The sequence below is a fragment of the Plectropomus leopardus genome, chromosome 19 (assembly GCF_008729295.1).
Source record: "Plectropomus leopardus isolate mb chromosome 19, YSFRI_Pleo_2.0, whole genome shotgun sequence".
NCBI classification, from domain to species: domain Eukaryota; kingdom Metazoa; phylum Chordata; class Actinopteri; order Perciformes; family Serranidae; genus Plectropomus; species Plectropomus leopardus.
The window spans coordinates 23,718,517-23,738,545 of NC_056481.1; the positions used below are offsets into that span (position 1 = coordinate 23,718,517).

General features: G+C 38.8%; 1 protein-coding gene across 1 annotated transcript; it reads left to right on the forward strand.

Annotated features, from left to right (window-relative positions):
- Window positions 1–1,451: 1,451 nt before the first annotated feature.
- On the forward strand, window positions 1,452–19,976 carry unc13d (unc-13 homolog D (C. elegans)). The gene is made up of 34 exons (XM_042508043.1): window positions 1,452–1,591; window positions 2,527–2,553; window positions 4,233–4,289; window positions 4,404–4,460; window positions 4,552–4,659; window positions 4,750–4,809; window positions 5,021–5,087; window positions 6,744–6,924; window positions 7,007–7,051; window positions 7,140–7,211; window positions 7,297–7,366; window positions 7,446–7,550; window positions 8,596–8,688; window positions 8,787–8,887; window positions 10,046–10,163; window positions 11,518–11,639; window positions 12,073–12,163; window positions 12,243–12,299; window positions 12,396–12,493; window positions 12,841–12,892; window positions 13,003–13,133; window positions 13,921–14,038; window positions 14,135–14,287; window positions 14,410–14,505; window positions 15,151–15,357; window positions 15,466–15,540; window positions 15,620–15,699; window positions 15,970–16,084; window positions 16,331–16,402; window positions 16,523–16,606; window positions 16,702–16,822; window positions 16,923–17,046; window positions 17,185–17,375; window positions 18,042–19,976. The coding sequence occupies exons 1-34, from the start codon at window positions 1,532–1,534 to the stop codon at window positions 18,152–18,154; spliced, it is 3,321 nt and encodes a 1,106-aa protein (XP_042363977.1). The 5' UTR covers window positions 1,452–1,531; the 3' UTR covers window positions 18,155–19,976.
- The last annotated feature ends 53 nt before the right edge of the window (window positions 19,977–20,029 follow it).

Consider the following 20,029-nt stretch of genomic DNA (forward strand, 5'->3'; position numbering starts at 1 on the left):
TAATAAAAGGAACTTGTAGCAAAGTGATATTTCTACAAGACAGGGTGAATCTCAGCTATTCAAAGTTGAAGGCCAACATGACAATATTATGTAAGGACAAACACTAAATGCTTAGCAAGGGCAGTCAGAATATATATATGTATTATATATATATTTTTTTATATATGATGTTGTATGCATTCCAAGTATATGGCATGTTCCTTTTGCTGTAAAGATCAGTGCTTCTCAGAATGACTCAAAGCAAGGAGAGTGGTCAGGTTGCGAAAGTACCCGCATGCTTGTGAAAGATGCAAGAAGATGCAAATTCATGGCGTGGGCTGGCAACAATAGTGGAGGTCTTTGTCTGTGTGGCCCTCTCTTTGTCTCTTTCGCTGACACACACACACAGTCCCAATCACAAAGTGGAACTGAATAGAACTGATTTTGTGTGTGTGTGTGTGTGTGTGTGTGTGTGTGTGTGTGTGTGCGCAAATGGCATTAAATAAAGGTACACTAGGTTGTGTAACTGTCATATTTAACTCAATTCCCAGCGTCAAATGTAGCAACTTTTCTCCTTCATGTGCTAATACACTGGGCGTGACAGAACCATCATTAGTGCAGAGGAGGTTTATTGGGTAATGACATCATACTTGGGCCCAAGATTTAACGCCTAATCTCAGATAATCCATAACTTCTAACATGTATAGGTGCTACAGGGAAGACATATTTTTGTAGGCCAAAATGTTAGTGTCACCCTGGTTCCCTCAATAAAAAGCTAATGGAATTTTCTAATTAGATTTTTGATCATTGCAGAAAAGATACTTGCTTGTTTTGTTCAGCAACATAATCTTCACAAATAAACACCACCTTTTATAATTTTTGCATGACAAAAATGCATGACAGCCATACAGTCATAGAAGAGATGTAGAAAGGTTTGTAGATACAGAAATAGATATATAAAGTCTAGAGCTCAAGATGTGTGTGTAGATAGATGTGTCTGAAAATACACATTGGAAGTCTCAGTGCAGTTATCATAATTGAGTAAATAAACTTTGGAATACAATATGGGACGCAGGTGGGCCAAACAATAGACAAACCACAGATGGACTGCTGTGGCCTGTCTCGTGTTACATGCTGTTCTATTGCCTCTGTAAGCACTTAATCATCAGGTGAGATTTGCATTGTTTGTTGTGGGATCCATGACTACTGCTAACAGTGAAATAGTAACAGTAGATCTGGGCAACAACTTTGCATCCAAAACCTTAACTTTGATTACAACCAAAAAGCAGTACAGGGATAAACAGTGTTTTTGCTTTTTTGGTGACTGAAGTCTGTTATTTTTGCATTCAGACACACTGTAGGGCACTGGATGGAGAAAAATTCATAAGTCACAGTTATTGACGTTACCACCTTCTACAGGAAGTGATGACTTCCGGCTGCTTTGTGACAGTTCATCGAAGCACACCGCGCACACAGCTTCCCTATATCACACATACACACACACAGCGCAGCAGCACAGAGCAGTCTCTGGTTGTCAAATGTTAGCATCATTATGTCAGATCAAAGAGAGTCCACCAGCACAGGAGGCAATCATCTGCAAACACCTGAACAGGTATGGACTCCAATGTGTGTATGTGTATATATATATATATATCTACGAAGTTTTGGTTTTGTTTTGGCTTTCTGCCAGCTAGTTTATATTGTGCTGTGAAAGTGATGCTGTCAAATATATGAAAATTTGATCTTTTACTCTGAGAATGAGGCGCTGGGTTTTATTAGTATCATTTCTTAAGAGATTTTCAGGGTTTCAGCTGATAAAATATGATCTTATTTTACTTGTAAAAACTGGGAAAAACCCTAATCCTAAAATTGCCAGATGAGTTACAACAGTGTCCAAATAATTACACCCAAACACTGAGTCATGTTGTCCAAACGGCTATTTCAAGATGCTGTGACTATGATTCATAACTATACTTGGATTTATGCTTGGATCAGATGATGCAGAATGGAGAATATTTGTCACGGAAGATAGCGTGTTTCTGCGTCTGTTGCAAAACTCCCCACTACTATATTTGTAAAGTTAATTGAGCCATACTTAATCGCACAGCATTGCAACCATATGCGAAAATATGAAAATAGTGTGTGGCTGTGTGTGATGCGGTGGAGTGCAGATGTATTTGCATATTTAGTTTTTTAGGACAAGTCATTCCCTTTAAGGCCAAATTCCCGTTTTGATATTTGATGGGTTGTTGCCTTTAAGTCTCTTTCATTATCAGTGATAGAGGAAGTCCTTTACAGAGGCAGGCCTTATCAGCAATCAAACATGAGTGTTTCTTGAGCCTCGTGATGTTTTTTTTTTTTTTTTTTTTTTTTTGCAAATGAAGATCTTTTTGCACATTTTCATTTTAAAAGCTGATGATGGCATGTGGTCACCTTTAAATATTTGTGATGTTTCAGTTTGATTTGACTGAATTATGCACTTTGGTATCATGATTAGGTTCATTGTATTTAGAAATAAGCACCTTTATTTTCTCTTTTGTTTTGCAGGAACATGTCCTGTCAAGACAAAGACAGGTAAATACATCAGCTGCTGGCTGCACTTTTGCAAGGTGTAATTTCTTCTGTGTTTCTTATGATTTGTCCTTTTTAGGGATACACGATATGGATTTTTATCAGCCCTAACCGATAATGGACAATTCCGTGCTTCTCATGGCCATAACAGATGATAGCTATGTATTTTAAAAATTCATTTTTAACCTAGTATTGGCACACCTGAAGAAGAGAAAGGCTATAGAGAGTAAAGATGGAAATGTAAATAACATCACTATAGTTAACACAACATGTTAAAAATCTTCATTCAGCCACTGAGATCATACTCAGTGGACATCTGTCAGAAGTCTATATGCTCATGGTCTGCATCGCTTTTGTTAGTGTCAATCAGTTTATGAATGTGTGTTGACAGCAACATACAGGGCTGGTAGGGATATGTCTGTAAGTGTTGGTGGCTATGGAGAGTATACAGGGGTTCCAAATGTACTAGTAGTTGGCCAAATCCTTTGTCTCCCGTCATTTAAAAAGGCAGGTCATCAAGTGCTGTAAATTCAGTGATTTTGTCATTTATTGCTTTAGCCTTTTTACGTATCCTTATTATACTTAATAATATACATTTCCCATTATTGGATGAATAAATTACCATGCAATATACTGTATATCGTGCATCCCTAGTAGCTTAATTTTCTTTTTTTCTTTTTTGCATGGTAATTTTGTTGAAGTGCAGATAGCCCTATACACAGAAAGCCGGTATTATAATCTGAGAACTTGGAGTTTAAGAGACATTGATCTTCTAAAAGACAGCACTAAAGTGCATTATGTGAAATGTAGCATCCATCATTTTAGCAGCAGGGGATTCAAAATTTGCCCTCTGGTACTTTGATATTGATCATTATTTTTATAATCTAATTCTTTAAAATCCCCTAGTTGTGTATAAAGTGGCATTACTAACTGCAGGAGTAGACCTGTATTGTTCACTGTAATGAATTTCACGGTCAGTTTGGCTGTTATCAGATCAATAAGTGGCTGTTCTCATCGGTGATAAATGTAATAGATATAGGTGAGTAGGAGCCTGTCACACCCAATATTAGGTTGATAAGGCCACTATTAGGCCATGATATGACACCTTCTGCCAGAAAGGCTTTTTAAGTGAAATAGCTTTTCACAGAAGAGCTCTTCGGGAGACCTACCACGTGAAACCGATCTTTTTCTGAATTTAAACACATCTTTTTGGCGCCTAAACCTATGGAAAGCAAAAGTGAAATGGGCTGATAATGGTCTTCTGATTCTACCAGTAGCCCCGACTGACCCACGTATATTTATTATTCATTTTTTACAACAAAGTTTAAAAAACAAAATAACATTTCTCCTTTATCATGCTACATCTTTGAAATTGAAGGATGAGGCTTCTAACCATAGACAACAACCATTTAACGGTAATAACATTCTGACTGAACAAATTAACAAACTAAAGCATGTTTCAAAAGTCTATAAACTAAATTTTATTTTATAAGGAAATGAGAGGAAACCAGTGGCTGTTAAAAAAAAAAAAGTGAAAAAGCATTTACACATCAGCATGGTTTAAAAAATAGTCAACATGGATTGGTGATAAATGGATGACAACATGTGAAGTAACTGATGGTCTATTAGGTGTGTGTTTTATCATGGTTGACTTTAGTCTTTCTCTGCCTTCCTCTTGTCAGCTGTCGCCCGGCCATGTACGCAAACTGGGGTTGACGAGGAAATCCCGAGACAGGAGGGTGGGCAACATTCTGTGACCTTCAAAGACCTCCAGTTTAACCCCAGAATATCAAAATTTGCCTCATGAATTTGACAGAAATACACTGAAAAAATGTCCTACTTTCCTCCACTAGGATTTCAACGAAGACTTAAACCCAGAGGAGAAAGCACGGAGACACAAGGAGCAGGAGGTATCACCATTCATGCACTGTACTCCACATAATAAAGTTTTTTGCTTTTTTTTTCTAACTGAGCTTTCACTCTGTTTATATCTGATTAAAGCTGAAGCCTCTGTATAAGGAGCTGTTGTACACCATCACTCATAAGATGGGTAAACCGTCATCAGAGGAGGTCTTCACAGATAGCCAGCTTCATCAGTACATAAAGGAGGTAAACGCCCCGGCTTCACACATAATTCCACTGCTGAGTTAGTGTATGACTGGTTACAGAGGTTGTTGTTTTCTCTTTCCTATGTACCAGGCTTTCACAATGACAGAGGCAGAGCACAACACCCTGACAGAGAAAGTACAGAGCACAGAGGTGAGAAAAGGAAGTCAGCGTGTTTGTTCCAATGAATGTGCCTTTTAGAGACCCCTAGAATCTATTTATAGGCGTCAAACGGAGCATCTTACCTTTCCACCACCTTCCATTACATCCACCAGTGGTAGAAATTATGTCATCTGCATGTTTGAGGCAGGAATAGGTATCTGACTGAGTAAAACTGATCTAAATAACTATCTGATTCTTACAGCCCCCAGTTTACTGCCTCATGGCCACTGTAAAGGAAGCAAAGGGAATCCTGGGAAAAGACGTCACTGGTGAGTAACTATAGATCCGAGCGACTTTGGTGATCCCCTGACTTTTCATCTGGGGCCACCAACAGCTCAAAGTTTTCTCTAAGCGAGTTTTATCTCAGCATCTACTGGGTGGATTGACACAAAATTGAGTGCAGACATTCATGGTTCCCTGATGATGTACTCTCATGACTTTGATGACTTGTTTTTTTACCCAGAGGACATTTACATTTTTGCTTCACAATGAACTGTCTTGACAACTATTGGATAAATTGCTGTTGAGTTTTGGTTCAGACATTCACGCTCCCCTCCAAATGATTTGTAACAATTGATGAGTACTAAATTTTGTACTCCAGTGCCACCATAGACTAAAATTCAGCTCTGTCCAATCTGTCTATTTTTACCCAAACAGGCCACCTACAGAACTAATAACATTCCCATCAGCTTAAACTATGTTTTCAGTGCTAACTGAAAAATGTTGCCACTCTAACATGCTTAACTTAAATCAGTATTCCTGCTAAAATCAGCATGTTAGAATCGTCATGCGAGCTCTTTAACATGCTAAAATTATGTTTTTGCTCATTTAAGTAAATTGGTTCTGAAAAGGACAATTCACCCCCCGACTGGAAATACATTTGTCCTCTTTCTTATAGTGCTATTTATCAGTCAAGGTTGTTTTGGTGTCAGTTTGGCTGCAGAGATGTCTTCCTGCAGAGATGTCTTCTAATTATACTCGATGACACTGGGCTTGTGGTCTTCAAAATATGCCAAAAAGGTTTTTGAAAAACTCAACAACGTCTCTTCAGGGATCATGACCCTGTTCCTGAAAATAATCCACAGAGCTTGCTGTGAGCATTTTCATGTAGGAACTATTTTCTCTCGACCACACTACACCTGCCAACCGTATCACAGTGTAGAAGGAAGCATGCATCTACTGCTAGCTCACCTAGCAACACTAAGGGTGTTACACCTCGGCTGAGGAGGAAGCCATGAATGTTTACATCTCACACTGTCACAAGCACGAGTCTCTCTTCCATGAGTAGATGCATGCTTCATTAATAACGTCCTGATTGGCTGAGCTGTTAGCTAGCTCAGAGGTGCCAGGCAACTTAGCAGTAGATGCACTCTTCCTTCTGCACAGTGATACAGTCAGAGGGTGTAGTTCAGTACAAAAAAATAGTTCCATCAAAAAACTGCTCACAACAAGGTCTTTGGATAATCATGCGTAACCGGGTCATGATTTTTGGAAAGTGACATTGCTGTCGAGTTTTTCAAATATATTTTTTTTAACAGTTTTGAGCACCACAAGCCGAGTGTCCTCTAGTTCCATTATATTAGAGAGAAAGCAGACATCTCTACAGGCGATATCTTTGATGCTCTGCAACTCACCAAAACAATTAAGACTGATAAATAGCACTACTGGTAAGATGAAAAGTTATTAAGTTATAAGTATTTATGACATGGGGTGAACTGTCCCTTTAAAAGTACAATATGTATTGTGATCTAGGTGACTTTCTGTTCTCATGTGGACATTTTGTCTCTTTCTTTCACTTCTTGTCAGCTGTTCGTGGTCTTCGTGGAGGAGTCTCTCGCTGTCTCTGAATCCTGATATACTGTCATGTTACATGTCACCACACTCTATGACTTATATCTGCTGCACATCCTTTATGATTTGAACAGGTTTCAGTGACCCGTACTGCCTGCTGACCATAATGGAGGATGAGGCGGAGAGCCGAACTCGCCGGTCCAAAGCCAAGCCCAGTAAATCTATTGTAAAGGACGCTGTATCGGATGACAAAATCTACCAGTCAGATATAAAGAAGCAGACCCTGAACCCCATCTGGAACCAAACCTTCATACTGTGAGTCTAAATGATTGTATTTATGTAAAGAGAACCAGGTTGAATTTTTACTTTTTTTAATATGTATATATTTTTGGATTAGAGCATTTGGAGACGTAGCCGGTGCCAGCTTCCACCTGGAGATGTGGTGAGGAAAACAATTAGAGCTCCACTTCATCTGCTTTGAAATCTTCCTCTTTATTGCATTCACCTTGACCGTGCTGTTCCTGTTTCAGGGATAAAGACGAAGAGGTTTCACTCACTCAGAAACTAGAGGAGATCAAAACCAACTTTAATAGCTTAAGAAGGTATCACTCTCTCTCTGTGACACACACACACAAACACATGACCAAGCAAAGCTGGTGAACCTTTTTTTTTCTTGTAAATCTTTAGGATGATCAAGGAGGCCAAAAAGGAGAAAGGCACAGATGACTTTTTGGGAAAAGTGGTACTGAAACTACAGGTAGTGGACACTTTCATATCTGCTGTTTGCTCTTCCCAGTCTTCCCAGTCTAATATTGATTGGTGTCATCTCACTTTAGGATCTCCACTGTACTGAAGACAACTGGTACAATCTGGAGCCTAGAACAGAGACATATCCTGATCGCGGCCAGTGCCACCTGAATCTCAAGTTCATCCATAAACAGGTATAATGTGCACTGTCATCCCATATGTCACATGGGTGCATTAAATAAGTGATAACTGGAGCTCTGCAGTGTGTTTTTTTTTTTTTTTTGCCTTTTTACTGTTTGCTCACGTGTGGTTCAGCATCTGCTCCAAGTTTGGATTAGATGCGTGTGCGTATTTTTGCTTCTGTATAGTTTAAACCAGCCCCTGTACTTAGCTGGAGCGGCATCACTTTTCTTGTGCTGCCTTCAGATGCCTTTCACTAGTATTTGAACCTTTGAAGTCTGAGCAATTTTGTGTGATTACAGTCAAAAACATAGGAAATAGACAATAAGCAACTTGGTAAGAGATGTTCCACAAATTGCAAGAAAGAAGTAGATTTTTATTTTTTTTTTTTTTTAAGCGAGGGACAATATCTAGGGATAAAAGAAATAAGCTGGGAAAAATCTATATACCATGGTCATAATTACATATTTGAAAATATTTTACAAATTAGATATTTGTTAAGCACTTCTTCCTGGTCATTTCCTTGGTTTTTAATCATCCTTTTCTTTTTTTTATTCTCTTTTCAATAATTTATTGTCAATTATGCTAATTAGCTTTTTAAAAAGCTCTGTAGGGATTTTCTTTTAAAAAGCTAGTGAAAAATATATTATTAATCATAGTAATTACATATTTTGAAGGAATGTTATGTTTTTAAGCACTTTTCTCATGTCTTGTTTGCCATCTTTGTTTTGTTTATTTTCTTTATTTCCTTGTTGTAGTTGTTCACTAATTTTCAGATCATTTTCTTGCACTCTTTACTTATTGCTTTCTAATTTTAAGGTAATTTCTTTTGTTGATTGTTGCCTTCTTCCCATGTTTTTGAAAAAAAGAAAAAAAAGTCAAATTGCTCAGGTTTCAAAGGGTTAAACATAACTGAATTCCTGAAAGTTCTGGCTTTTGGTTTTGGTGTGCCACCTCAAGACTTTTAGTTGTTCCATCTGGACACCCCTATGAAGAATTTCTGAGGCGCCCCAGGTTTAGAACAATTTAGTGACTGGATTTGTGCTTCGTGACTGACAGAGAGACGGGACGCTGAGCGCCGGTCGCAGTGCTTACATCAACTACTGTGGAATTCTGCAGCAGTTTGTTCAGGCTTACATCTCCAAGCAACAGGTGAAGCACGAGCTCATTCTTTCTTTATAAAATCCCGTCTACTAGCTTACTCTTGTCTCTTTCCTCTGAGCTCTCCTGTCTTGTTCGGTCTCTTTCAGAGTTCTGCTCCATGGAAAGGGGAACTGTGCGGTGAAGCTCAGACTCTGCTGGAGCTCTATGCTACTCAGAATGACCTCTCACCTTTCCTTCAGGACCTGGCGTAAGCAACATCTAAACGTCTAGCAGCGTTATAACAGATGATATGAGTGTTCACACAGGAACATGAGACCGGCTCTGGAGCCCTACACACACTGAAAGCAACTAATGCATTCAGTGAACAGAAAATATCAATAATAGGAAATCTACTATAAATACGTTTTAGAATACATTTCACGACTGAGTATTAGCATCAGCTTTCAGTTCTGCTGGCCAAATTAATGATCCTGCACAAATTTTAAATTAAAACTCAAAATGAATGATTTCAAGGGAAAATTCATTCTCAAATTAAAAAAATATATATATTTTCCTCCTACCTCTAGTACCAGTCGAGATTGTTTTTTGAGTTGCTGAGTGTTGGAGATATCAGCCGTAGAGATGTCTGCTAACAGTATCACTGCTCAGAGGAAAATATGTATCTGCAGCTAGCTCCGCTAGCACCACTGAGCTGGGTAACATTACAGCTCAGCCGAGGAGGAAGCCATAGATGTTTACATCTCGTGCTGTTACAAGCACCAGCTACTTGTCCATGAGTAGATGCACGCTTCCTCCAGCGCGGTGATGCAGTTTGTGGGTGTAGTTTGGTAGAAAGAAAAAAGTTCCCACATGAAACTGCACACAACAAGGTCTGTGGATTATCTTGAGTAACTGGGTGATGATTTCTCGAAGGAGAGGTCGTTTTTAAGTTTTTCCAAGTTTTTTTTTTTTTTTTGGGACACTTGAAGCACCACAAACTAAATGCTAGTTTAACTATACTTGAGAGAGGGCAGACATCTCTTCGGCCAATATCCCCAACACTCAGCAAGTCACACTAAAACAATCTAGACTGATAAACAGCACTACAGGTAAGAGGAAAAATATTTATTTTTGATTTTGGGGTAAACTGTCCCTGTAATATTATGTTTTACATATTTGGGGAGTTTTGCTGTAAAGCATAACATTTAAACACAGTCTAGTATGGCATTGTGCATAAAATATTTTTGCATTCAAATTCTAAAGCATTATTTCATAAAAACTTGCAAGTGTACTTCCGGAAATCTAATGATATCATGACAGAGGTTTTAAGCATATTGTCTAGCTCTTTGTTACCACAATGTGTGCGTGCCATGTTGTCTTTCTGTTGCACTTCTCAGTAAATGTGTGGATGTGTGTGCCTCGACAGGAAGTGGGTGGCCTACAGCAAGCTGTACCAGAGTTTAGAGGTGGACTCGTCTGTGCTGCTCCAGCAGCTAACCAGTATAGAGTACCACTGGCATCAGCAGGAGCTGCCATACCAACAGGTACAAATATTCACACTGTCAGTGTTGGAAAGTAGCAAAGTACATTTACACAAGTATTTTGACCTTCTACTTCACTGTAAAAATCAACAATTTGTTTTAACTTTTTTTTTTGAGCTGACCTTAATTTTTAAGTAGACTGAATTTAAAAAGGCAAGTTGAATCATTACAAAATTACCTCAACTTGTCTTCTCAAATTCAGTCCACTTCCAATCTTAAGGCAGCTCGGACACTAACTTTTTAAAGTTAAGTTCAGACAGACATTTACTTTTTACAATGTTCCATTTTCAGTGGTGGATGTAACTAAGTACATTTATTCAAGTACTATGATTTAGTAAAAAATTGCGGTATTGGAGAGTATTTTCTTTTCATGTCACTTTATACATTTATTCCACTCCAATTTTTTTTTTTTTTTTTTACTTAACCACATTTATCTGAACACTTAAGTTACTTTACAGATTAAGATTTTTGCATAAAAACATAATAGGAGTTTATAAAAATTTGATGTTTTTTAATAAATTAAATTACCAAAAAGTTTATATGAGTACAGCTTGAATGATTAGTTGATTTATCAATCAGTGGAATGACAGAAAATTAACTGCTGAATATTTGGATAAACAAGCCTTTTTCTATTATTGTTTTTTCAAATAATTTTGAGTTTTGTTTTGTTTTCTTTTTTTCAAATAATTTTAAATTTTAAGTAAAATTTTCCATGCTGGACTTTTACATGTAATAGAGTAATTTTACAGTGTGGAATTCATACTTTTACTTAAGTAAAGGATCAGAATACTTCTTCCATCACTGTCTATTTTACGCTACTTAATACTTTAACTTCACTACATTTCAGAGGGAAATATTGTACTTTTTAAACTCTAATACATTTGTTTGACATCTATAGTTATTTATTGTTTTACAGAAGAATTTTTTACAGACATTACATCTTAAAAATTATGTTTGTGTTACTATTTGACTAGAAAATTTAATAGGTTTGTGGTGGCCATAAAAATGTATTTTATTCTGGATTCCTGAGTACGTTATACTGCAAACATTTCTGTATTCGTGTAGGTAAAGATGTGCATCTGGCACTTTATTTTTTTGTACTTTTACACTGATATTTATTAATCACTTACGTAAAGGATCTAAATACACCTTTCACAACAGCTTTCTGCCTGCTCCACCTTCGTCTGAATTGATCAATCTTATGCTTATTAAAAGAGATTAGTTTTATTTTGTTGACTTTTGTCAGCTTTGTCATGCCAAATTTTCCTGTTTCCTTTACTAAAATGTTAAAAAGAAGCCAGGAGTGAATATTGTAGCACACATGAGGATTGAGAAAGGTGTTGCACTCTGTTAACAGAAACAGGAACTTGGGGACTCTCTTCATGGCTTCCTGCAGTACGGCCTGTGCCTCGTGGCCAAATACAGAGACATCTTCCCCCCAACTCCCAGTGCCACTCCGAAACTCCACACACTGCTCAGGTACGCATGGGTCTGTTTGTATATCCTAATGTAGCTTAGGAAAAGGGAAATGAGCATCTTAGTGAAATGAAGATGAATCAAATGGTGACTAGAAAAATTCTCGAAAATTAGTTTTAAAAGGGAGAAAATTAAGATTTTTGGGGGGAAAATATTCATAAAATTCTATTTTCTTTTTTTAAATTTCAGGATTTTTTTTTTCGGGTCATTTTCTTGTTTGTTTTTGTTGGGGGATGGGGGGTAACTTTTTTTCTTATTTTCAGGTAATTTTTTTAAATTTTTTTTTTTTCGTTCTTTTTTTTTACGCTGATTCTCTTTTATTTTTTGGGCCATGTTTTGTTGCTTATTGCTTTCTACCGATGTTTTTGAAAGAAGTCAAACCAATTTTCTCAGGTTTCAAAGTGTTAAGCAATAGAGGTTGGTGCTTCTGTTTCAGGATCTTGGTCCAGATCTGTAAGACTCAGGCGTTCCAGAAACTGAACCCAGCTCAGTTTGAGTTACATGATGAGGTCAGCGATGCCATACAGGTCAGTAATCATACTAATGAAATTATTACCAAAATTACAGATAAGTCTTTAATTACTTAAAATGTGACTTTTATATCAGACAGGTACACAGGAGTGGTTTACTATCAAGAAGGGTTTGCATCAGCCAATGACTAAGGTAAGCACATCATGAAAGCCTTAAGAGCGATATAGATTCTTAATTTTACTCCACAGTGCTGAAGTTACGCTGTTTTTGCACCATGCTGATATACAGGAACTGTCAGAGATCGTCAACGCCCTCTCCAGGTTGATTGGGGAAGTGCAGGAAGACATAAAACACAACAAGGATGCCTGGAATAGGGTGTTTGTCAGGTGAGGCGGGACATTTGGACTACTGGGAATACAAATACAGTAGTCATAACTTTTTCTCTATTAATTAACAGACAGTTAATTAACAGTTTTTCCTTGGTGTAACCAGGTGTAACTAATAGATAAAAATATATAAAGGCTGCATTCCATTCAGGTTTGATAGCTGTAGGATTGTGGTTTTGTTTTTTATTCTGGCTTTCTAGAGTGGCTCACTGGGACAATTAAATGTAACAGAGCCATCATTAATGTTAATGTTTTAATGCACGAAAGAGCGATTCACAAACCAAACTGCCTGAGGAATATTTTTAACATTGTAGTCACCAGTGTGTTTTTTTTCCTCATCATTACAGTGCCGTGCAAGTGGATGTGTTCACTGTCGTCTACAAGAGGTTTGACTCCCTGGTAAGTGGAGAAAGGATGCGTTTGAGTCCCCTCAATCTCCACTTTCCTTGACTGTTTTTTAAGCATTCAGTCTTATTTCGCTTCATTTTCCCTCCTCTTCTCCTCCATAGCTTGCAAAGGAAGTGAGGGAAACTTTATCTGTAATTGAGGGTCAGATGGAGCAGGGTTTAGCCAACAACCTGTTCCCCGTTTACCTGAGCCTGCAGGCCATCCACAAAGACAAGGCTTTCTTACAGAAAAGGTCAGTTACTCACACCATAACGTACTGCGCCTGATATCTGTCCGTCCATAACTTTTAGCCAATAATGTTACCTGTTTATCCACACTTTTAGATAATTATGTTTCCTGTATGTCCAATACGATCAGCTAATAATGTGAACCTGTTTATCAATGACGTTTAGCTGCTTATTTCACCCTTTTACTCATTACTTTTATCTCATTATGTGACCTGTTTATCCATTACTTTAAGCTAACACTAATTATTTCACCAGTTTATTTGTTACTTTTAGCTAATAATTTCCAGTGTTTATCCATGACTTTCAGCAAAGTATTCCCACTGTTTACATGCTACTTTAATTGAATTATTTCCACTGTTATGTGTTTCTTTTAGCTAATTGTCTCCACTGTTTATTTATTACTTGTAGCTAATTATTTCCACTCATTTTCTGTTGCTTTTAGCTAATTATTTCCACTTTGTATCCATTACCTTTAGCTAATTATTTCACCTGGGCATACTTACCTTGTACTTTTGGTTTACAATTTTACCTATTTATCCATACATTCAGGGCAGTTATTTCAACACTTCCCACTGCTCTTGGCTGTTTATTTAATCATATCATAGTTTATATTTTCAAATGACATTTGTATTAATTGAGCTACTCCACAATATTTCTTCATAATGTTACCTTCTACAAATTGCAAAAGTCCCCCTAGTTTTAAATCACGGTTTAACAAGAATCTACGAGAAAACACTGCCACCCTGCCTCCTGAATGAACATAAACGTGAGGAGTTTTTACTTTGGTTTCAGGGGATTACTCGAGTTGACAAACTTTCAGGAGGGCTTCAGAGAGGCTCTGCCTTACTGGCTGAACCAGGCGTTCAGCACGACTCAGGACAGGGTGGAGAGGGCTGTGCAGGTAGACCAGGTAAAAATCACGTCTTTATGTTGTACTGTTCAAGCAAACGTACTTTATTTCATCCGCAGGCTGTATCATCGTGTTATGTTTCATCTCTCCTCTCAGCTCCAGCCCCTGCAGTCCGGTGCCGTGCCTATCAAACACAGCTCCTCAGCAGTGGACCTGGTGGCATGTATCCAACCTATCTGCCAGCTGTGGGAGCAGCTGTCCTGGCCCGACCCCGAGGAGGCCTTCATGCTCATGGTCAAAATCACTGAGGTACATGTTCAGCCATTAACATGGACCTAACTGGAAATGTATAGACTGGTCAGATAATGGCGGTGTGGGAATGCTGGTAATCTGGCTGTTGTCTTATCCTTCTTGTCTGTGTTTTTTTTAAGGATGTGTGTAAGATTGTGGTGAACTACTGTCACATCCTGAAAGAGAGGGTCAGGGTGCTGTCTGAGAACTCGGACCACGGCAGCGCCATCAACATGGTAAGGACAGGAGAGGAAAAAGAATTATATAAGAATATGAAAGAAATACGCTGCATAATACACATTGTAGGAGCCATTTTGTATGTATATGTATTTTCTATTGCTATATAGTTTGGTATGTAAAGACTATAATATTTGATCAGTAGATGGTAGTGTAGATCTGATAGTCTGTGACCTCACATTGGGTGGTAAACACAGGTATTTTATACTTATGGTGGAGATGCAAAGTTATAGATAGATAGATAGATAGATATACTTTATTTATCTCAAAACTGAGAAATTGGGGTGTAACAGCGCCATACAGTAAGAACAAAGAGAATAAAGAGCAAACAATATTAATAGAATATAAAAGGAATACGCTTAAAAAAAAAAAAAAAAAGTTACCACGGAGCAAAGGTGGGGGCACATTTGCTTCTTACCGTAATCACAGCAAAGGAAAAAAGCAACAAACGATCACGTCACGTTCACATCACACCACAGGGTAATCAACTGTCATTCTGCAAAAAATACAACATTGTTTGCACATTCGGCCATTTCCTCGATACGCCTGAAGAATTTCTCTCCACCTCTTGCAAGTGACCGTATTGAATTATCTGAATTTTACTAACAGTCACAACACGTCTTAAATCTGTCCTCTCTCTGTAGTTGTGTGTGGTGGTGAATGACTTGGAGCACTTGCGGTCGGTGCTGACTCGACTTCCCACACAGCTGAACTGGCCTGGGCTTCGAGAGCGGACTCAAAACGTAATAGGGGAAAGCCAGTTCCACAACACCCTGCCCTCGCAGCTACAGCAAGCCCAGAGCGTCCTCGGCCGAGAAATCCGCTCCGCTTTAGACACTCTCGGGAAAAGGGTGTGACATGAAACATCTGATCAGCAGTAAAACCTTGAAACGAAAGTAAAAATAATACTATAGAGTGTACAGAACCCTTTAACGCGATCTTTCTATCTGCCTTTCCAGTTAAACACAGACATTGAGACTCATGTCCGAAGCATGTCAACCAGGCGGAGGATTCCCTCCAAGTCCACAGAGGATGTAGGTGATCTTTACTGCCAGTGTAACACTATCACAGATAACTTTGTGTATGCTCAATATCAAACCTCCTGTGTTTCAGGCTGCAGCCCCTCTGATGCGCTTCCTGGAGCAGGAGCTGCAGTATATGAATGAAAACCTGGTCCAAGAGAACTTCAACAGGTACGCACACAATCCTTTCTTGTGAGCTGTGATGATTCAGTCACACACACACAACATCATGACTCAGGTCATTTGGTCAGATACTAAATTGGTGACACAGTCATGGGCACCTGACTTGAAACTGTTGATTGTGTAGATCTTCTGTGCTGCCGGGTTGAAATGTGTGTGAAGCATTCATGTTTTCTCAGATGTAAACTGTAACTGCTTTGACTTGTTTGCGGAAGCATACAACTGTGAGGCAGTAATTCCAGTTTTTCTCTCCAATTCCAGTCTTCTGACTCCATTGTGGAATAACTCATTGAAGATCCTCCACCAGGTGGCTACCCAGCATCCACAGCAGGAAGGGCTCATGGTGTTCTGCCAGAGGCTGCTCTATACACTGCAGGTCGGTCCTCAGCTGCGCTTTTGTCTCGACTACCAGGGCAGCAGAAAGCTTCTGAAGTAAATTTAGCTTGCTTCAGCTCAAAGTATTTCACTTATAGTAGAAGTTCGACATACTTTCTTGCTGAGAGGACGCTATATTCAGGAGACTTTTAAATTAGCTTAGCATAAAGACTGTAAGAAAAAGGAAAGAGCTAGCCTGGCTTCTTAGCTTCGAGCTACATTTTATTTTGTGTTGTGTGAATTTTAGTGCCTGGAGGAGTGCTTCCACGCTGGGGGAAATGGGCTCCATCTGAATACACTCCACTCTGATGAGTACAAGGTGAGGAAACAAAGACATTTCATTGATGTCTTTGTGTCAACATTTCCTCAGACTAAAGCGAAAAAAGAGAACCTTTTATGTAACAATATTCTTTATCCTCTTTCTCTCCTTTGTGTCAAGGTTCTTAAATCTCACCTGACTCACAACTCTCTGAGCAGCTGGCAGCTTGTGGAGAAGTTCCTTGAAAAGAAAATAAGAGAGCAGGTGAGGACGGTGCTCACAAGTTACACTCCTTAAACTACAGCAAATATGTGGAAGTTATTCATATTTTCTCTCCGTTTCTACCGTTTGCACGACAGAAAGATTACAGTGGAGAGAAATATGGTGCAGTCACCCTCCTCACGTCCTACAGGAGATCAGACCAAAGACTCAGAGTTGAGGTGTTGAATGCAGTCAACCTCTTACCAATGGACTCTAATGGTAAGACTGTGCAGAGCCGCAGCCGTAACGATCCACTACAGTAAATGCACACCACAATGCAATCTCTCCTGATGGCGAAATGCTTCAATGTTTTTGCCAGGTTTGAGCGATCCATTTGTGCAGCTGTGTTTGGAGCCTAACCACGTTTTTCGTGAGGTCGAGCCTCGCTGCACTCAGATCAAAAGCTGTGATCTCAATCCTCTTTTTGACGAGGTCTTTGAATTGTAAGCGTTGGTCTTCTGTTTGATAATATTCCATCACATATCTGTTATCACTCTCGCAATTGAACCTTTACAGCCATCCCAGATGTTTTTGACCCCCTTTATCTCCATCCTCTGGTCTCCGTCTCCTCCCTGCCACAGTCTGGTGTCCCTGGATCAGTGCCAGGCTCCAGGGGCTTGCTTGTTGGTGACAGTTCTGGACCACGACACCTTGAGGACAGATGACTTTGAAGGCGAGGCCTTCATGGCCCTCAGGGACATACCAGGAGTTAAGAGCGAGGACGCCACTCCTGCTCAGAAGCGACTGCCTTTGATGCACCCTAAACCTAACGGTATGATCTTTCAGAGGATTTCTAGACAAATGATTGATGATATTTTACATTTTTTCTTGTATGCAAACAGAGAGGCTATATCTAACATCACCAAAACTGTATCAAAACAACTCTGGCTGTAATATCAAATGCCCTTTTTTCAAACCAAAATAAGCTTATTTAAGGGCCTTCCACACCAAGCACTATAACTGTAACAATAACAATGTGAGCATCCACACAGAACGATAATGCTCTAAAGGAGGTCGAGGAGAAACAAAAAGAAAACTAGAAGGATATGGGTTCACAAAATTCTTCAAAGACGACAGGAACTGGGAGGACCAAACACTCTATTTAAAGAGTTGTCGTCTTTTAAAGGCAACTTTCATTCATGCTTTTTTCAGCATCAGTTTGCTGACATTCTGGCGATGGTAAAAGAGGACGTCAATAAAGACAAAACCAACTTCAGAGACCCCATCAGTGCCAGAGACTGTTTGGCTGCATGCCTCAGGGATAAATTACTTTGTTTTATCTGCAGTCTAATAATAATAATGGTCTTCAAGTCAAGAACATAATGAGGACCCACATTAAAACTGAACTAATCCATATTTTAAAATGAGCAAGTTAAAATCTATGTGCCAGTCTGAATATCCTGCAAATCCTGAACATGTTTCCCTGTACATGTCCCAGAGGACAGCATTCTGAAGTTACTGGAGTCCAGGAGAGGAGAGCGAGAGGCTCAGGCCTACGTGAAGAAGCGGCGACAGAGAGAGAAACAGTCCCAGGAGGTGATTCAGCCGTAAACAAACACACAGACAATTTCTTCCTCCAAAAATATACAATTTGTTTTAATGATCTGTACCAAAAAACAAAGAAAAATGCACTCAGAAAGAAACACTGTTGTTGGATGAGCTGTGTGTGGACAGTATGCTGAGCACGGGTTTACCAAAGACCATCACAGTGATCATGAACACTTTCACACCTGCATTTTAAACCTCACACGCCTTTCACAACTGTCTGCTTCCTGATGCGTTGTCTAATCAGTGCAAGAGATAAGTATGACATCACTTAACTATGTGTGTGTGTATATATATAATATATATATTAGACTACATTTGACACACTGTGAAATGTCAAAGATTACTACAAATGTAAAAATTTTGGCAGAGAAACCTGTCGCACGCTGATTTTTAAACATAGAAAATGGGCCGGTTTTAACAAAAAAAAGTTTATGTTTGAGTTAACATGAAAAGCGTTTAAATAAAAAATTAAAAATATGTAATTTCAAAGACTACACAAGTTGACTGAGTACATTTTGCGTTGATTGTGTTAACATGCTTTCCTCTTCCAGTTTATGTAGAAGAATATTAGAAAACCTGAGTGTTTTAACAGAGGCCATCTGTTGTCAATTTAAACAAATAGAACTACATTTTTTAAATATTATCTGTTATTATTCAACAGTAATTGACCATGAAAAAATCTAAATTAAACAAGAAATTCAATATAACCTAGACAAGCGCTACCAGCAGACTGGTGTATCGGCCCCCTTTTGGCTGTAGACAGGATCATTGGATGATGCTAAATATGCCCTTTAAGTGTTTTCAGTCAGACCTGTTGATTCTAGCACAGCTCGTAACCCTGCTAACTGCTAACTGCTGTGTCATCCATCCATCTTGAAGGTTTTGAGATATTTGCTGTCACACAACAGTACATTTACCTCTTTCCAGAAATTCCAACACGGTTAGTCATGGTAACCTGAATTAGATGTAGGCACACAGCAGAGTGAACCGGAGTGACACCACCTGGCCTCCAAGCATTACTTAAGTATATCTCAGCTAAGGTAGTTTTACATTCACATATGTGCTGTCACAAAGCTTAGGAAACTCATCCATGAGGACCGGTTTACTAACGCAGCGTGTCCGGCTAGTAGACTTACTCTAGTAGAAAATAGTTGTCAGTTAAAGCACTCATGAGAAATGCTCCTAACGTTTGTGGTTCTTGATGATTCTTGTGGTTAAAGGAATGGTTTAGATTAGATACAGAAGTGCAGCTGTATGGGGTATTTATCCATAGTTAGTGTATTAAATACAGTAGAAGTCAGTCATCACACCACACATCACATCACCACTTTGGAGAAGCCGAATGAAGTCCGACACAGAAACTAAATGTACAGCTGTGGATGGATCACCTCAAAACGCATTTTAGCCTCCTAAAATAGCCCAAAAATCAGTATCAGTTGAAGTGTGCACTATATTGAGAGTATTTTCAGTTTTACCTTTACGTTGGACAACTTGTTGGGTATGAGAAAGCCATTAACAGATTCAGTTTCACATCTATGCTCTCATTAAAATTGAAGTCATGAGGGTCCACATCTAACAACCGCAAAACTACATCAAAACGTCCGTTTACAAACTCCACACAACTCTTACAGTATAATCCAAGTCTCATTTATGTGATCAATGGAAAATTGCCAAAATTAAATTGAAAAAGAAATTTGTCTATGTTCTCTTCAAAGCCAGACTCCAGGGTCATTTTAGCCTGCTGAACACAGGAGACGCTGGTCTACCGCTGCTTCTGTCAGTCAGTTTGATTGTTATTGTGTGACTTTGGTGAATCTGAACTAACCTTTTAAAATGCCAAAGTCACACAATAATAACAAAAAAATCACTGTTTGACGC